Raw genomic sequence first — 19,339 nt, 5'->3', positions numbered from 1 at the left:
TCTTTTTAGGTGACAAATCTAAGGAATAGTCCCAGACTGAGGTGTTGTTAGAGGAGGTTTTGGAACAAACTGATAAACTAAATAGTCACTGGGACAGATGGCATTCACCCAAGAGTTTTGAAAAAACTCAAATGTGAAACTGCAGAACTACTAACTGTGGTTTGTAACCTATATTTTAAATCATCTTCTGTAACCAAATGACTGGAAGATAGCAAACATGACACCAATTTTCAAAAAGGGCTCTAGAGGTGATCCTCAATTGCATACTAGTAAGTCTAACTTCAGTACCGGGAAAATTGGTTGAATACTATAGTAAAGAACAGAATTGTCAGACACATAGATGAACATAATATGTTGAGGAAAAGTCAGCATACTTTCTGTAAAGGGAAATCATGCCTCACTAATTTACTAGAATTCGTTGAGGAGGTCAACAAACATGTAGACAAGGGGGATGCATTGGATATAATGTACTAAGAATTCCAGAAAGCCTTTGACCAGGTCCACATCAAAATCTCTGAAGCAAATTAAGTCATGGGACAAGAGAGAAGGTTCCCTCAAACTGATAAGTGGTTAAAAGATAGGAAACAAAGGGTAGGAATAAATGGTCAATTTTCAGAATGGAGAGAGGTAACTAGTGGTTTCCCACAGAGATCCAGAGTGGGACCAATCCGACTCAACATATTCATAAATGATCTGGAAAATGGGGTAAATAGCGATATGGCAAAATTTACAGATGATAGCAAATTGCTAAAGATAGTTAACTCCAAAACAGAGTGTAAAGAGCTTAAAAAGAATCTCATGAAACAAGATGACCAGGCAACAAAATGGAATATGAATTTTAATGTTGATAATGCATACGGGAAAACATAATCCCAACTATACATACAAAATGATAGCAATAAAACTGGGACTTTTTAGCTTAGAAAAGAAGAGACAAAGGGGGGATATGATAGAAGTATATAAAATCATGACTGTGTGAAGAAAGTAGATAAGGAAAAATTATTTACTTTCTCGTAAAACACAAGAACCAGGGGTCACCAAATGAAATCAATAAGTAGCAGGTTTAAAACAAACAAAAGGAAGTATTTCTTAATACAACATACAACCTATGGAAATCGTTGCCAGAGGATGTTGTGAAGAGCAGGATTTTAACAAGGTTCAAAATGAACTAGATAAAAGCATGGATGATAGGTCCGTCAATGGCTATTGGCCAAGATGAGTAGGAATGGTGCCCATGGCCTCTGTTAGAACCTATAAATGGGGAACAGGGAGGGATCACTTGATGATTACCTGTTCTGTTCATTCCCTCTGGGTCACCTGGCATTGGTCACTGTTGAAAGACTGGCCTAAATGGACCTTTGGTCTGACTCAAGATGGCAGTTCTTATGTTCTAAACCATTTTCTTTGCAGGGAAAATGTGCATTACCAGATCTGCATTACATAAGCTTATGAAAACAATCCATACAACTCTGTTATTTACACAACTGGTTTTCTTGGATTTTGCCTAAATAATAAGACTTCACGGAAAATCTCATACTAGTGTAAGCTGTATTTTTGCAATCACGTTGGTCCCAGGATTTAAGAGGGAAAAGGTGGGCAAAGTAATATCTTTTATTGTACCAAATTCTAAGTTTTCAAGCTTATACAGAACACTTCTTCAGAAGCTCAAAAGCTTGTCTCTCTCACAAACAGAAGTAGGTCTAATAAAAGATATAACCTCATTCATCTTGTCTCTCTAAAATTTGTACTTGTTCTCTGTAAAATCTTGAGGCCAAATCCTGTAGTTCTTGCTTTAGCAAAACCCCACTGACTTCCAAGGATGTTTCTGTGAATAAGGCTTAGGCAAGGAATGCAGGGGTTGACTCTTATTTTCTATCTTCCACATCATGATACCAAAACAAACTATCTTCATTAACCCATAGGCACATGTGGTCACTAGTATGTTCAACAGTAAAATAGGCACAATCCAAATGTGTTAACAACAGTGAAAATACAAAACCAAAAGTATATCACAATCACTTTGCTTCCACTTTAACTGCACTAGAGATTTACCCATCTTTATTGGCTTTGTCTCTATAATATAATCCTTTAATAGTTGAAGGGTCAGAGGCATCAACTGGATAAATGAAGTTATGGATGAACAGAATGGTTATATGACGGAAGGACGAGAGAATAACCATGTGGCAATTAATTGGGAGTTAACTGGGATATGGTTAAGTAGTGATTTAATTTATCAGTTTATTTTCAAGATCTATTCTTTTTAGATGTTCCACCCAATCTTGCAAGAAAGAGATAACTTCAAACCAAGATTAAAAGCTGTTGCTTTACCAAAGTTATTACTTTCCTCAACTGAAAAGGAGGAATAATGGATTAATAAGAAATATTAATTCTCCACTTAAAAGATAGAGGAATCCACAACATCAAACTTCAGCAACAGACAACTAACAAAACCATTCTTTCTATGTATAAAGCTTCTGAACCTCTGGTTCTTGTGCCAATTGACCCAGAGGGAATGAACAGAACAGGTAATCATCAAGTGATTCCTCCCTGTTCCCCATCTCCAGGTTCTGACAGAGGCCATGGGCACCATTCCTACCCATCCTGGCCAACAGCCACTGATGGACCTATGGGAACTGACCTTACTCACTTGTCTTAAAACAATTCTTAAAAACAAATGATTCCCAAATGCTTTCACCTATGTATATTTTTTGTTTGTTTTTTAGTAGGTAACAAATATAACAACAACTCTGCTAATAATAGTATTTACTTTCCAGAGGTCCTCCAAGATTTGCCAAACTGACAAACTGCAAATTAAGTAATTAACTTCAGAATATGTTCCCTATTTTTTTATCTGTTCCACTTGGACAGAAAAGGTCATGGTCTCCTATTAGAAAAAAAGACAATTGCCTTCAATTCATGAAATGTTTATTTCACCATCATTGTTTTTAAACTTTGCAAACTGATTAATTATTTCAATTTTCTATTCTGGATTAAAGATTGAATTCTGAACCTTACCAAGTTTCAAGTTCAGAATATTTAGCATTTGAATGTTTTATTTATGTGATTTTAAACACTGGTGACAGAATTTACACATGCATCATCTCCAAAAGCCTTCACATAAACAGGAGATATAGTCAGCACAAACGAAATACAGGCAGTCCCCGACTTACGCGGATCCGACTTACGTCGGATCCACACTTACGAACGGGGCTTTCTCGCCCCGGAGGTCGGGGCGAGAAAGCCCCGTTCGTAAGCTGCTCCGGTGCCCCTGGTCTGCTGGAGACCGTCCCCAGCAGACCACTGGCACCGGGACTGAAGCCGCAGCCGCGGCGGGGTCCCTCGCCTCTGAGGCTTTGCCAGAGCAAAGCCTCAGAGGCGCGGCACCCCGCTGCCACTGCGGCTCTGCTCCCCGTGTCCCTGGTCTGCTGGGGGGGGGGGGGGCGCAGCTAGTGTGCTCCCCCCCCCCCCCAGCAGACCAGGCTTTTGTTTTGGACTCTGGGGCAGAGCAGCTGGGGCGCTGCCGATTGGTCCTGCAGCGCCCGCTCTGGGCACTACTGGACCAACCCGGCAGCACCCCAGCTGCTCTGCCCCAGGTCCTGATTCAGCCGCTGCTGGTCAGTTTCAGCAGCGGCTGAATCAGGACGCCTGGGGCAGAGCAGCTGGGGTGCTGCTGGGTTGGTCCAGCAGCACCGAGGAGCGGCGCTACTGGAGCAACCCAGCAGCACCCCAGCTGCTCTGCCCCAGGTGTCCCCAAGTCAGACGCTGCTGAAACTGACCAGCGCTGACTACAGGAAGCCCAAGGCAGAGTTGCTCTGCCCCGGGCTTCCTGGAATCAGCTGCTGATCAGTTTCAGCAGCAGCTGACTTGGGGACGCCTGGGGTTCTTAAGTTGATTCTGTATGTAAGTCAGAACTGGCGGTCAGTTTCAGCAGTGTCTGAATCTGGACGCCAGTTCCGACTTACATACAGATTCAACTTAAGAACAAACCTACAGTCCCTATCTTGTACGTAACCCGGGGACTGCCTGTAGTTGCTATTAAAATAAACACAATTAGAAAATGTCACCAAAACAGCCACAGACATTAGCCTCAGTTCACTTCCACTGCTGAGATGGGAGAAGGAATTCAAGAAAATAAAATTTACCTGTAAAATCCTATGTCCAGAGATATATGGATTCCTTATTCACAAAGCATTTCTAATGTAAATTTATATCTACACTTGAAAAACTTCGCTTGATGGTCAAAATTATGTGACCTATGCTACTAACTATTGTTTTAACAGATTTTTAAAAAATAAGCTTAATACTTGAAGAGCACTGGATTGACAGTCCTGGAGTCTCAAGTTCTTTGTCAACAATATTGATGCAACACAAGCATGGCAACATGTGTTTCCACATACACTTACAGATACGAAAATCTCTAAGAGCCAGAGTGAGAAATAGTTAAGTCTACATATGTTTAAGAGAGCTAGGGAAATAAGAAAGGGACTCAAGTGACATTAAAAGAAAAAACATTTTAATTTACCTGTTATATAGTTTATCATAACTTTCTTTTAAAAGATCCTTCTCCTTTTCTAGGTCAATAATTCTATCTTGCAACTAAAATGAAGAAGAAAACTATGTAATGGTCAGCACAGAAGAAAATAAAAAACAATTATGAAAGTGACTAGCAAATATCTGTAGACTCTGACAAACATACTTTTATTTTTTTAAATTCAGCATTGTGTGTAATAGTGTCTTAGAATCATAAAAATAATATTTTTCTTCCACCAAATGTATCTCCACTTGGACAACAATGACTTTTTTATGTTATTAGTGGAGATGAAATTAACAAGTCTGGTCTGTGTTTAATAACAGCATCTAACTTTATTGTGGTTTATGCCAAAAAGTTTTGTTTTTAGCACTAATAACTGTGATAATCTTAGTACTGTTCTAGGAATGTCAGTAACTAGTTGGTGGCTTCTGTATAGTTAATTTTCTTTTGAATTTGCCACACAACACACATTATTGATTGCTTGCTTTTAAAACTTTTATTGAAGGGTTATAAGAATTTTAAAGCCACTATGCATTTACAAAAAAATCAAGAACTTTCCCAAGTATAACACTTTAGGGAGTTACTTTAAGTTTAAACTTTGCTGATGTAACAATAAATTAACAATAGGCCAATCTTTAGAAATGATTAAGTATATCAAGATACAGAGTGGAAGAACCTGAAGCATGATGCTGCAACCACCTTCTCCTGCACATAGTCAAGTGAAATACTAAGGGAGTAAAGGATGGACTGAAGGATCATCTCTTAAGTATGGATCAACACTAACTGGCATTTAGATTCTGCTGGCTAGTGGAGCTCAGGAACAGAAGTAGTAATTAATTTGACCTTCCATGTGGAAAGAACAGTCATCTGCTACATGTAAAAATCATTTAAAAGGATTTTAAACTTGCTGTGATTCAACAATATGGTGCTAAGAAAATATATGCACAATGTCTATTTTTTCTAACAAAATATTTCAAAATAGTGATGCTTATCTGAATACTCCTCTATTTTAAGCATGTCTCACAAGTATAGGAAATATTTTGAAATGTATAGCATCTTTGATATAGGTAACAGAATACGATTTATTAAAATAACCAAATTTTTTGCCATAAATGAAGTCAGCCTAATGTCAACATGAAAGTTCAAATGTATGCAGAAAAAGAGATCAAATATGTAGGCAGCCTATTAGAACAAAGGGCAGGTATAGGACATAGTTTTCAGACATAGGGAATTAGAATTTAAATCTATACTAAACTTGCTTTTAACCAAAAGGTCCGGGGCAATGATTTTTACAGCAACAGTTAGATTATCTTTTTAACTGAAATTACAGTTCTCTTACTAAATATTTCCAGAATCAGATTTAAATGCATATTAATACCTGAACCATATGGAATCTTACCTCTTCTATCCTTTGTTTTGAAAAAGTCATGGACTGTAATTCTCTCTCAAGATGGAGGCACTTTAAACGCTGTTCGTTAAGCTGCAGATTGAGTTCATTCCCGTTTGCCATTAAAGCATCATGGCTGGCCTTAAGGTTCCTTTGATTCTATAAAAAAACAATAGGGAAGGAAAAAAAGAAAAGAAAAGGTTAAGCTTCCAATAACAACACAATGATGATATAATTCAAGAGTTATAAATATGTATATATTCAAAATAGTAGTTGATCTTGCAAACTGGCACATAGTACACAGTTTCAACTCAGCCAACAGGAGGCACTCTTGAACTAAGCTTGACCCCCTGTAGGAACCAAATGATCAGTGTCAGCACACATGGCCAACAGAAAGGCAGTATTTTTCTCTCTCCTCAACATTAAAAACTTATAGTTAGTTATTATGAGAAGGATCCAAACTACATCTGCTAAAGCAAATAAAACATTTTGCTGTGGTTATAGTGGTTAGGTGTGCTGACCAAAAACACTGCAATAACAAGCAAAAGTTAAGACTGACCACAGCTATGCTAATCGCAGAACTTGACACAGCTCTGCTAACCCATAGTTTTAGATATTCAATTGATTTATATTCACAATTCACTCAGATGCATTTCCTTGGAAATAATATTTCAATGAAAGGCTTACAATTTCTTTGAAAATTTAACCTACTTCTTTATTAAATTTAGATACTTTAATTATCCTTAAATATTAGTCTAAGATGTTGGTAAAACCACATTTTCAGCATATTACTGATGATTATACTGTTCATATTTCAAAGTGTATTAATATCACTGATTCATTATGAAAAATTTCATTGTAAAATCACATTCAGACAAATATGGCTGTTAAGTTGTTTTGTTTCTGGTCAGTCTGCTATTTACCATTCTCTAAATCCAACATGAAATTATATAAATATAGGAATCTTTTATGGATGGTTTTGGATGGGGAAAGTTAGAACTGTGGAAAACATGAAAAATGTGTCGTAATATTTTCAGGAGTTTAAGACAGAAACTGATAGAGAACTTCATGCAACTTTGTTCAGTCTTTTCTGAGGAGTCTATGTGCAAAATGACTGCTCTTAAAAATGTAAAAAAAAAAAGTAATCCGCTTGATCTTTTACCTCTCATTTATCCATAAAATAAATCTTATGTAAAATAAGAAATATGGCAGATGTTCTTTTGCCAGAGACATCATGGAACAAATTAACTACATTATTTGCAGCCTTTGACTCCTTTCTTCAGACAGTTATGGGCAAATGCATCTGTATTCCTCCTCTGTAGTCTAGCGAGAGCACCCACTTTAGGTTTCTAATGCCACAGTTGCTGCCTTCCCCGAGGGCAGGGGGAGGGAAGAGGGAAGTACAAGTCTTTCCACCTTCTAAAATTTATCACGTATTATTACTCTATGGCTCATGAAATCCAGAATAACAGTTTCAGAACCAAAACCTCTTTATTTTTTCAATATTGCATAAGGGATAGTAAATAAATGGTCAGAATAGAGTTTCTGGGCCTTTCAAATCACAATGCAGGATTCTTTCATCCAATCAGCTCAAACAATGATGGCTGTCACTATATTAAAACATTTTCCCTAAACACGTATGACAACATGGACACATTTCAGGCCATTAGCTAGAGTACGAACTTTGACTTTCATCTTCCCCTGGTTGCACAGTAATTATGTTGGTTCAGATTAAAAGGGAAAATGGGAAGATAGTATTTGAAAATAATTAAAAGTACATGATAATTAATTTCAATATTTATGAACAAAAGTATTTATAGTTCTGAAAATCATACATCACTACTGAATCGTGTTACACTAAGTGTGTAATTGGTTTGATACTCAAATTAGAAATTATTTGCTGTTTTCTATGAAAAGTTAAATGTCATAATTACCACTAAAATTGTGCGTGTCTCACTTTTTCCAGGATAACTTTATCTCTGAGTTCTTGAATCAAAGCAAATACTTGGGCTTTGCTCGTTGGGCTTAAGGATACCCAAACGAACACACAATGAAATAGCCCTCTATTTCAGTTGCTTATTATTTATCTTGTATTTCAGGGGTTGCTAACCTTTCTGAGGTGGCGTGCCAAGATTTAACCCTCCTGCACAGGAGGGGCTCTCTCCACCGTGCACCCTGTCGACCACCTGGATCAATGCAAACTTTTCAGTCAACTACAGTTGCTAATGGAAACTCACCTTTGATTACATAATTACCCCCAAACCATTTTGTTAGTGCTACAGCTGAGGAGAATGGTTTAATTTAAATTATTAAACAGATTAAACTAACATGAGAAAGTTAAAATGCTTATCAAACTTCATTTTAAATAAAGTAAAATATTATGTCCAACACAAAAGGTTTAAATGTTTTCTTTATTTATAGCAGGGGTGGGAAATCTTTTTTAGGTTGGGGGTCCCTGACCTACATAAAAATCGGTTGGGGACCACACAAGTAAAGAGTAAAAGAACTCCTCCAAAACCCCTAACCCTCACTGGTGTGGCTTCCAACTGAGATACCTCACTTTAGCCTCCACTGGGTGAGGGGAAAGAACAGGGAGGACTGAGGTTCAGGGCTTTCCATAGGCCAGATTTATTTTTCTGGGGTTCCAGAGTTAGTGGATTTTGTGGACCCCTTAATCTCTGGGGTGGGAACAAAAATTAGGGGTTCAATGTGCGAGACAGGGCTACAGAGAGTGGGACAGGGACACAGGATCTGGGTGGGAGCTGGGGTGCAGGATGGGCTAAGGAGGGTAGGGTCTGGCAGGGAGTTTGGCGGCAGGAGAGAGGTAAAAGAGGGAGTTTGGGGGAAGGAGGGAGTTGGGGGAGTTATGCAGAAAATGTGAGAGGGTGAGAATGCAGCAAATAGCTAGTTGGGGTACGAGGTAAAGAAGTGGGGAGTAAAGAATAGTGCAGCTTCTGCAAAGTAAAACTGTATCCCCCCCACTCACATCTTCCCTCTTCTCCAGCCTCATTCCCCTCAGCCTCATGATCCTCCCCGCAGCCTGATCCCCTGCATTGCCCCATGCCCCCTCCCATCCTGCCCCCACAGCCTGATACCCTGAATTACCCCTTACCCCTCAGTGCAATTCCTGCCCCCTTCCATCCTGCCTCTTCACCTCCTCCTCCTGCCCCACATCCCTGTGCCCCCAGCACACTCACCGCAGGACAGCAGCAATGGGACTTGCAGCCCTCCCGGGAGCAGTGCTAGGATGAGGAGAAGTGGGAGGAGGCAGAGTCTCTTCCCTGCCTGGACTAGCCCTTTGCCTGCAGCTCCCAGGGCTGCCCAGGGCTGGCTCCAGCTTGGCCAGGTGCAGCAAGGCGCTGGGGAAAGGGCTCCCTACCCCTGCACACAGCCTATGAGGAGAAGCATGGTGCAGTCTGCACCTCAGCATGCCAAGTGTGCTGGCCATCCAGCCTCGGCTTTGTGGAGCAGGTCTAGCCCTGCCCCTTCCCAAGTAAGAGGCAGCCTCAGCAGGCATCTCCTCCACCCCCAGCAAGAAGTCAGAGTTGGTGCTCCAGCCTGCAGCTGCACAGGGGAAAGGGTGGGGCTGATGTCCCACCCTGCATGCCAGTAAAAAAGATTACGTGCCATTTGTGGCATGCGTGCCAGGAATTGCTGACCCCTGCTATATTTATTGATCCTTACTCTGCACTGTTAACACTGCAAGTATCCATTAAGGGTTCCTTTGGCCTGAAGTTTAAAAATTTGTCACTCTTATTTCAGTAAGTTTTCTGGCTTATAAACTTATTATTTGTTAGAGCGTTATTTCAGTTTTCAACTCTAAAGGAAGTGTTCACAACATAAAACAGAAAATCAATTTCTTATAAGAACTGGAAAGAAAGGTTTAACTCCAAAAAAGGCCAAAGATTTGAACTTATTGTGAATTAAATGAACTCCTGTCACACAAGGACAAACAATAGCCTCAATCTACATCCTTTACAAATAACAAATACATCTGGTACTGCTACATTTTAAAAAGGGAGGCTCCCTGCAGCCACACAGGTTCATTGCTTGAAGGATCCAAAGAGCACAGAAGGGAAAAGGAAAAACTTAAAAAACAACAACTAGACTAGTAGCACCTTAAAGACTAACAAAACATGCAGATGGCATCATGAGCTTCCGTGGGTGCACAGAGTATTAGATGACTGGAGTATTAGAAGTCCAGATCTAAGAATAAATAAGGGAAGGGGGCAGGGGAAGAGGGAAAAAAGGAGGGGGACAGAAAAAAGAGAGACACGGGGTGGTTGATTCAGTCATTAGGATGTGGAAGATAGTGTGCGAGCCAGCAGATGTCCCTGTTCATACCATTTGCATAAGAATTAATCTTGTAAATGAAGTTAAGTTCCTGTGTATTTTGCTTGTGGAATTGGTCTGAAGCAACAAAGTGACTTGGAGATTCATTAATGAATGTCCAGGCAGATTAAAATGTTCTCCAACAGGCTTTTGTATATTGCCTTTTTGGATAGCTGATTTGTGTCTATTAATTCTTTCCTGTAGAAACTGTCCAGTTTGGCCAATATACACTGCAGTGGGGCACTGCTGGCATAGATCACATTAGTGGATGTGCAGTTAAATGAGCCTCTGATTTAGTGGCTGATGTGGGTCCAGTGATGAAAAAGATAAGTGTAGTGGTCAGTAGGTTTCCAGTATAAGGTGGTGGAAATTTGTCCATCATTTAATTGAAGGGAAAATGTTAGCTGCTTCCCTGCCATTGTCCCACTTCTCCTTGGACCAGCAGGGGCCCTCACTGGTTACACAGTATACATGGGAGAGGAAGGGGCAGAATGTGCTATGAAGATGGAACTTCCAATCATATATGGAGTCCACCATCCAGCAATCAGACTTACTTCAGGTGGTTATTTTAGAGAAAACCATGCTTCATGGTCCTTAAAAATGATTTCGCTTATAGACACAAGTAAAAGCCAAATCCTCAGAATTCCGAACAATTTTTTTAATCAACACTCAGCTGTAACCCCATATTTAAAATTCACATGGAAACCAACCTTTGTTTTATGAAACCCTGCTTTAGAAAGATTTCAAACATCATGTGAGACAGCTAGAAAACTGTAGTTCATGCATATAATAAAAATTGGACCATACCAAACGCCAACACTCCCAGGGACAGGTTAATGGCATACAGTGAGATCTGTAGGGCTTGCTGGACCTATCTGAAAAACTACTTTAACACTGGAAACATTGTAAATTTCAGTTAGCTTCTCTGTAATAATTATACAGTCTAGTCTCAAGTGCTGAATGTTGTCATATGATATGGGAATGCAAGTTAGTTACCTCTTGAAGCTGAAGAAATTTTTCTTCCATTTCTGAGAGAGCATTGCCTTTCTCCATCAGTTGTTTGTGGAGCTTTATCATTTCCACATTGTCCCGAATGTTGGACCTTCAAAATTGTATAAAAAATAAACTTAGTGAGATTTAAGGTATAGCAGTAGTCTTATTAGTTTTGCCTTGAAAACTTAATATCCCTTGCAAATCAGTTTTTCATGGCTTCTTACTTCCACAACGCACTTGGGGGAAAGATTAGTGTGTAACAGCCAGCTTAGATCTTTCTTTTAAAATTTGCATTGTACATTTTAAGTAATTCTACATTTTTCTGGAAGATAACATGTAAATATCAATCATTATTTGGACATATATGTTGACAATATCATAACTACAGATAAACTACAGTACAGGGAGCAATCCTATGCTTCAAGTAGAAGCATCATTTGTTCTGCAATCTATCCACTTTCTTTTAAAGTATGCATGTGGTCATAGGCTTGCTACTTACTGGAATTTCCTCAGAGCTTAAACTTTTCAAATATTTCCAAGAAAATTGACTTAACATTTTACATAGATAATGCCCTAAGATCAGCATTCAAATCAGCTGCAGATGTGTCTTTAACTGTATAAAAATATTTAACATCTAAGCAGAAACTCTATATACCTACAATTCTGTTATATATTGCTCCCACTGAGATTAAACTAAAAATTCATTTAATTAAAAATCCTTGTTAAAGATGATCACAGACCTAATAAAAAAATTCCTTTTTTTTTTAAACTACAGATGGCTAAAGGTGACACGGTTGTTTCTGCATATATTTCAAGCCAAACGAGAAGAAACCCTGAACAGCTTTCCACAAATACAAAATAAAGTGAGATAAAAATCAGAATACAGGAATAGAGCTTGGAATGTATATTTTCTCCTCTCATATTTATCTATCACAGACTACTGGAAAAACTGTCATAATGCCATACTGGAAACAAAAAATATACTACAAAGCTTACACATCTGTAAACCAGCTGAGGACTTGAAATACTTATTCTTTTAAATATCAAAGTTCACTGCATTCTAGTATTGCCCAGTAAATTGTCCTTGCATAAACAATACACAATTTTATAAACTTGGGATATTCCCTAAGAAATAGCCCTAACAAAATGCTAAAATAATTATGTGTACAAAACATGTTCTTTCTAGTGCAGGGCTACGCAACATGCGGCCTGTGGCCTGTTTGTTTGCGGCCCACGGTGCAGTTTGGGTTTATGCGATGCTCAACACGTGGCTCAAAGGATCCTTTGAACATGGCCTCCATTGGGAACATGCTCCACAATGGCAAGGCGTCTCCCACGTGGTGTGAGCATGGAAAGAGGCAAGAGGACAGGCTGGCTGGAACAGACAGGTACAGGATGTCGGTGTTTCTAGCCCCCAGAAAGGTGGTGCCGGGAGTGCCGGGGCATTGTGGGAAGTGCTGGTTGGTTAGCCCGTGGGCAGAGCCTGAGAGATGCTGACTGTCTCACATTGGCCAAGTTTGGGTCCGGTGCCACAGCTTAAAGTATAATGTTTGTATTCATGCCCGTCAGTGTGAAAGAAGCTATTTGCATATATATTTGCATGTATATGCAACCACACTTAAGTTGCGGTCCTCGATGTGTGCTGTATCATTGTGGACCCAGGGCTTCGAAAAAGTTGAGTAGCCCTGCTTTAGTGTATACAGACAGCAAAACTGTCTCTTGCTAGCTATTAAGGTAGTGGCACATTTTTATGAATCTTGTTCCACACTAACAAATAGCACTGATCCACTCGAATACTTTAAGCAAATAAAAGGAGTATATTATAGACTTATGATATGCAGATGTAACTGATCAGAAATAGTCAACATGGATTCACCACGGTCAAATCATACATGACCAACCTGACTGCCCTCTATGACAAGGTAACTGGCTGTGGATATAGGGAAGGCAGTGGAGTATTGCTTCCAATTCTGCCCCCCTACTCCCCCATTACAGAAAGGATTTGGATGCACTGCAGAAAGTCCAGTGGAAGGCTGGAGCACATCACTTATGAGGAGAGGTTGAGGGATTTGAGCTTATTTAGTCTAAAGAAGAGTGAGGGCAGATTTGATAGCAGCCTTCAACTACTTTGCAGGGTTCCAAAGAGGATGGAGAGAGGCTGTTCTCAGTAGTGACAGGTGACAGAACGAGGAGCAATGGTCTCAAGAGTTGCAGTGGGGGAAGTCTAGTATAATAGGAAAAACTATTGTACTAAGAGGGTGGTGAAGCACTGGAATGGTTTACCGAGGGAGATGATGGAATCTCCACACCCTGAAGGTTTTCAAGTCCTGGCTTGACAAAGCCCTGGATGGGATGATTTAGTTGGAGATGGTCCTTCTTTGGGTAGGGGACTGGACTTGATGACCTCTTGAGGACTCTTCCAATCCTATGAGTCTGAGATTCTAACTCCAATGGCTTAGGACAAACAAAATTAATGTGTATTGTCAACAGTGACAAACACTATTTGATTTAGGGATGTAAATATCTATTTTAAAAGTTAACTGGTTAACCAATTGTAAGCGTTTAACCTTTTAACCACAGAGGGCTGGTGCAGACTAGCTGGGGGCCTGCAGGGGGGGCTTATTAGGTAACCGGTTAACCTTTTACATCCTTAATTTTATTTGAAAGGTTTTGCCTATGTTTATTACCACACCAACCCTTTATAATCAGGAAGAACAGGTATTTATTAGAATTGAGTTTAGTTATGGCAATTTTGACAATATTTAATTTCATATAGTTGCTAGCTACAGAAATTTAAAAAATAATTATTTTTAAGCAATTTATGGATTTTAATACATAATTCCTCAAATATTTACAAAGCCATCCATTTTTTCCTCGCAGACGTACATTATTTTCACATTACTCCTAGTAAATGGCTCTGTTCTGGCTGGTCACATACACACATTCACACAGATGCTAGCAGTGGAGGGACACAGGGCAGAAGCTGCCTTTTCTATTTAGCTTCTCCTATAAATCCATAGAGATGCCTCAGGTTTTCCACGACTGACATCACAGAACAGTGAAAGAGAAATGGTCAAGGAGAAGATGATATGGTCCCTTCGAACCGTGTATGTACATATACTTAAGTGGCCCCCTAGACAGAGCACAGTTCCTCATCCCAATTATTCTGTTTCTGATCAGAAACTCTTTATGCAAAGGGATCATACAAAGCAGACATATTAATTCTGTCTCTTCCTTTTATAGCCAAAGTTTGGCTCCAAATAACTTGCTCTACTCCTTCCCAAAAAAGTTCTGCATGAGAGTAAGAAACATTTATTTGATATTATGGGCTTACTTTTTTCTTATTTGCATATCAATTACACCAGTGAAATTAAATTAGAATAGCTACATTGTAGTTACATGAATGTCACTGACACCTGCAAACTCTCAAATGGGACAACACTGAGACCATTAGTCAATGGCTATTTCTTGAAGACAGCTATTGCCATATTAGCTAAGCAAATGGCTCTTAACTCTTTCCATATTGTTAGACCACGTTCAAATAAAAAACAACTTTCAACTTTGCCCTCTCTATTCAGAGATAAAAAAAGAGAAAATAAGAGAACTGGCCAATATGTTTCAGTAGAACAGGATCAGTCTTCCATTAATGCCTGAGAAATTTATGCAGGTTAATCCTAATGATGAAAGCAAAAAATGTAGTCTCACCACAATGTACACTTTTTTCATTTCTACACCATATTTGAAATGACAAAACTATATATTAACTTAAATCATGTCCGTAACACTTAATGGGGTATCTCATTTATTTTAATGGTATTCAAATAAAGAAAAAAAACCCAATAATTTATTCTAAGTATCACACTGCTGTTGTGCATCTGTATGTGCAAATCTACATTGCTGTTTTCAGTCCAACTCAGAATTTGCATGTGGAAATATGGATTTTGGATGTTGTGTATGTAGCAAAACAAATACACACTCAACAATCAGCAAATCCCTGATATGTAGACACACAAGCAAGTGTGAGCATGAGAAGTCAGATGGAAATTTGCATACAAGTTTCTATTTGAGCTGGGTCTGATTTGGCAAAGTTTTATCCATGTGTAGTTCTACTGTATCTCCCTTGCTATATTAGGTCTACTATGTTTGGTTTGTCTGCTCTGGGACTAGAACTATTACATTGAAAACACTGTAGAGTCAAGATAATTTAATGCACTGAACTCCTAAATCTGTGTGTTCAACAGGTCGGATCCTGAAGTCCTATTGAAGAAAAAATATTATATATACAAAAAATACAGCATTTTTCCATATTGACTGGTAAAGGACATTGTTAATTATTTATTTCACACATGTACTTCTGAGCTGCTTCAAAATATGTTTTTGGAAAATACCAAGAGTAATTAAGTTACTCGCAGGACTAGCTTCTTGCAAAAAAGTAACTGTTCAAAATGAAAGCATTTAGGCTTGAGTACTGTGTTCGTTAGAAATTGAGTCACCATGAGGTTTTTGCCCATTTCTATATTGAAAACAACCAAGCAAAATTAAAGGTTATGTTTTAAAAAACACTAAACCAGCCTGATAACCTGTGTGCCAAGTTTCTCAAAATAATAGCACATTTTTTAAAAAAAAAACCTAAATCTTATAATGGAAATAAGAAACATAGCATCTGCCACTATAATAGTGAGTGCTGCAATAGTCACCTCAATGCTTAGCCAATCCACTTGGACTAGGGATGTTAAATTTCAATTAATCATCTAATTGAGTAGTTAATGGACGTTCCAATGATTAGTCGATAAGGAGGGCACTTGCTATCATGCTGCCTCTACCTTTGAAATGTACAAGAGCCACTCGTGGTTTTTACATTTCAAAAGGAGAAAGGCAGCAGGAACCTGTACTAGTGGGGACCCCTCTGTGCCTCTTCCTTTAAATGTAGAAGAGCCACAGGCAACTCTTGTACATTTCAAAAGGAGAGGAATAGCAATTGGACTGGTGAAAGTGGAACTGTTTCAATCCCACTGTCCTCTGCCTCCCCTGCCCCCCTGCGGAGACAGTGATGCTTTTAAGCCAGCTCCCCCCAGCACCGGCTCATGCTCCCTCCATTTGCTGCCTGGGGAGGTGGGGGGTGGGGAGCGACTAGTCAAGTTCCTACTTGACTACCCAATAAGCAAATGCTTATGGTATAGTCAACTAGTCGCTTACATCCCTAACTTGGACAGACACTAGACTATGTACTGTGTTGTGCCTGTCTTGAAGCTTAGTATAGAAAATCTAAGCCCAGGATGAGATAGAAAGGTCAAAGCGGCTTTAAGCTGTCTTTGCAAATCTTGGATTTCACACAGCTTTGGAGACTGGGCTTGTCCCCAGTACAAGTTAGAGCATTCCAAAGTGCTGCTCTGAATTACACTATCTTTAACACTACAGTCTACATACTGCTGTGTAAGCCAAAATTTCGGGATCATGAACACACTACTTGATCTACTTCTGGTCTTATGTCCAGCCTATTCTTGTATTGTACCAGGGTAATTCTAGAATTAGAAGATGAAGCTATAGTTTGGCTTGGAATCTATTACTCCTCTTGTATTGCACTCAAAGACACAGGATGTTTAGATGGCTTTTCAAAATTTCAAGTCTTATCAATATAACTTAGAGTCTGCTTTCTATCTAAATTATGGCGCTGAGTTCTTTGGGGAAGAAAGAGAGTGTTTGACAAGACTAGTAATAGAGATGTAGCTGTGTTAGTCTAGACTAGCTGAAACAAAAAACAGGACTATGTAGCACTTCAAAGAATAACAAGATGGCTTATTAGGTGATGAGCTTTCGTGGGCCAGACTCACTTCCTCAGATCAAATTGTGGAAGAAAATAGGCATGACCATATATACAAAAGGGATACAATAAAAAAAAAAGTGAACACATATAAAAAGGACAAATCAAATTTCAGAACAGAGGGGGGATGGGGGGGAGGTAAATGTCTGTGAGCTAATGATATTAGAAGTGATAGTTGGGGAAGCTATCTTTATAATGGGTAAGATAATTAGTATTTTTGTTAAGATCCCGGCGTAAAGTTATCACCTCTAATATCATTAGCTCACAGACATTTACCTTCCCCCCCATCCCTCCTCTGTTCTGAAATTTGATTTGTCCTTTTTATATGTGTTCACTTTTTTTTTTATTGTATCCCTTTGGTATATATGGTCATGCCTATTTTCTTCCACAATTTGATCTGAGGAAGTGGGCCTGGCCCACGAAAGCTTATCACCTAATAAACCATCTTTTTAGTCTTTAAGTGCTACATAGTCCTGTTTTTTGACAAGACTAGGAAGCTAATGGTCTTAATAAGGTCACTCTCAGTTATCACACTGGATTGAAATCTGGAATAAGTACCTGCAATGATCTTATCTTTGTGGTATTCAATGAAGAGAAGATATCTTGCAATAACAAATGCTTTTTTAACCATAAGTAATAAAATGTTTATTTTCCAAAAGGCTCTGAGTGTCTTTGTATCCTTTGAATGCCAGGCTAAGCTCCCAAGAAGTGATAATTTCAAAGATTCTTGGAAGCGCATTCATCAGGTACATCGCACAATCACCAGGTTTCTAACGACAAACTTATAGATTAAAATGCCAGAAGGGAGTACCGTGATCAGCTAGTCAGATTTCCTGTGTCACAGGACTTCCCGGCATTAATTCCTGAGCTGTTTTTTGGAAACTAATGTACCCAGATGGTAGCCAAATGTATGCTAATTTAAGAGATGGTGGGGCTTTTAAAGGTATAATAAAATTCCAAAATACTTGATCTGGAAGCAGAACAAGGAGCCATTACCAGCTGCCCAAAACGCTACTATTTCTGATAGCAGCACTTTAATTTCAACAGACTTCCATATTGCAAGAACATTTTCTAAACTTCCTGAGAGGGGAGATGACCACACTTATTTAAATCCCATGATTCAAGCTGCCAGGTGGATCATGGTGCAGAATGAGAGTAATCTCCTATAAGCTCCTGAGAAAGACTAACTAAATTTTTAAGATAATGAGTGAATGTGTGTGCACCCCTAACCAAATCTGGAAAGGATAAAACAGAGGTAACTTTTTCCTTTACCCTTGCTACCATCTCCTTCCTCTTGCCTCCCACGTGCGCCACCCCCGCCAGTGAGTGGTATAGGCAGGGCTCGACAAATCATGTCATCTACTCACCCGTGACAAGTAGATTACAAGCCGGCACAGCCAGCACTGCGCAATCTGCGCAAGCGCAGCTCGCAGAACCATGCAGCTGGTGAGCAGGGCTCGCTGCCGCTTGGTGAGCCCTGGGTATAGAAATGGGGGTGCAAGACCTGGGCAAGAGATGAGGTGCAGAAGGGGGTGAGGATGCAAGGTCTAGTTTGGATGTAGGGTGCAGGAGAGTGTGATGGTACAGAGTCTGGCAGGATGGAGGGTGCAGGAGCAAGGGAAGGTGCAGGAGCAGACTGGTGGTAGGGCATAGTGGCCGGGGTGTATGCAAACACAGCAGCTGCGGTTAGCGTGTGTGGTGGCTAGAAAGAGGAGGGGCTGGCATGAACAGCAGCTGGGGGGAGGTTGATAAGCGTAGCAAGTAGGGGCACAGCCTCCTAGAAGTAGTAGTAATAGTAAAAAAATACATCATCATCATCATAATAATAATAATAATAATAATGAGAAGGAGGAGTAGAAAGAAGAAAGGTAAAGATAAGAAAAGTGAGGAATTAGGAAAAGTGGAAGGGGAAATATATAGGAATAAAAAACAAACTTAGGAGAAAAAATGAGAGGTTGAAGAAGAGGTAGTATTTGAAGAAAAGTATTTGAAGGCTTCAATATCTGAGATATAGGTGAGAGGATTATTCTAGGAGGGGTGGGTGAGATTTTGTGGCCTGCACTGTGCAGGGGGTCAGACTAGATGATCAAAATGGTCCCTTCTGACCTTAAAGTCTATGAGTCTATAAGAGGGAGGAATGCAACATTCTTCAGTTTCTTCCCCTGCATACCTACAATGGGTGTTTTGGTATATTCATTCAAACATATGTGCAGGCCATAATTGTATTGCATTTAACAGCTGCTAAAGCAGGGGTGGGCAAGATGTGACCAGGGAG

At 39.5% G+C, this 19,339-nt stretch overlaps 1 protein-coding gene across 1 annotated transcript in view; it reads right to left on the bottom strand.

Annotated features, from left to right (window-relative positions):
• Positions 1–19,339, bottom strand: part of RPGRIP1L (RPGRIP1 like) — a 171,246-nt gene that overhangs the window by 119,460 nt on the left and 32,447 nt on the right. Inside the window, exons 7-9 of the mRNA XM_075940279.2 lie at positions 11,247–11,352; positions 5,931–6,077; positions 4,523–4,596 (exon numbers count right to left, since the gene is read on the bottom strand). Of these exons, the coding sequence (XP_075796394.2) occupies positions 4,523–4,596; positions 5,931–6,077; positions 11,247–11,352 (327 nt within the window). The remainder of the gene's footprint in view (positions 1–4,522; positions 4,597–5,930; positions 6,078–11,246; positions 11,353–19,339) is intronic.

This window comes from Pelodiscus sinensis, chromosome 12, assembly GCF_052426305.1.
Source record: "Pelodiscus sinensis isolate ZL-2025 chromosome 12, ASM5242630v1, whole genome shotgun sequence".
Lineage (NCBI taxonomy): Eukaryota > Metazoa > Chordata > Testudines > Trionychidae > Pelodiscus > Pelodiscus sinensis.
The sequence above is the reverse complement of the archived record's forward strand: the minus strand, read 5'-3'. Positions and strand labels throughout refer to the sequence as shown.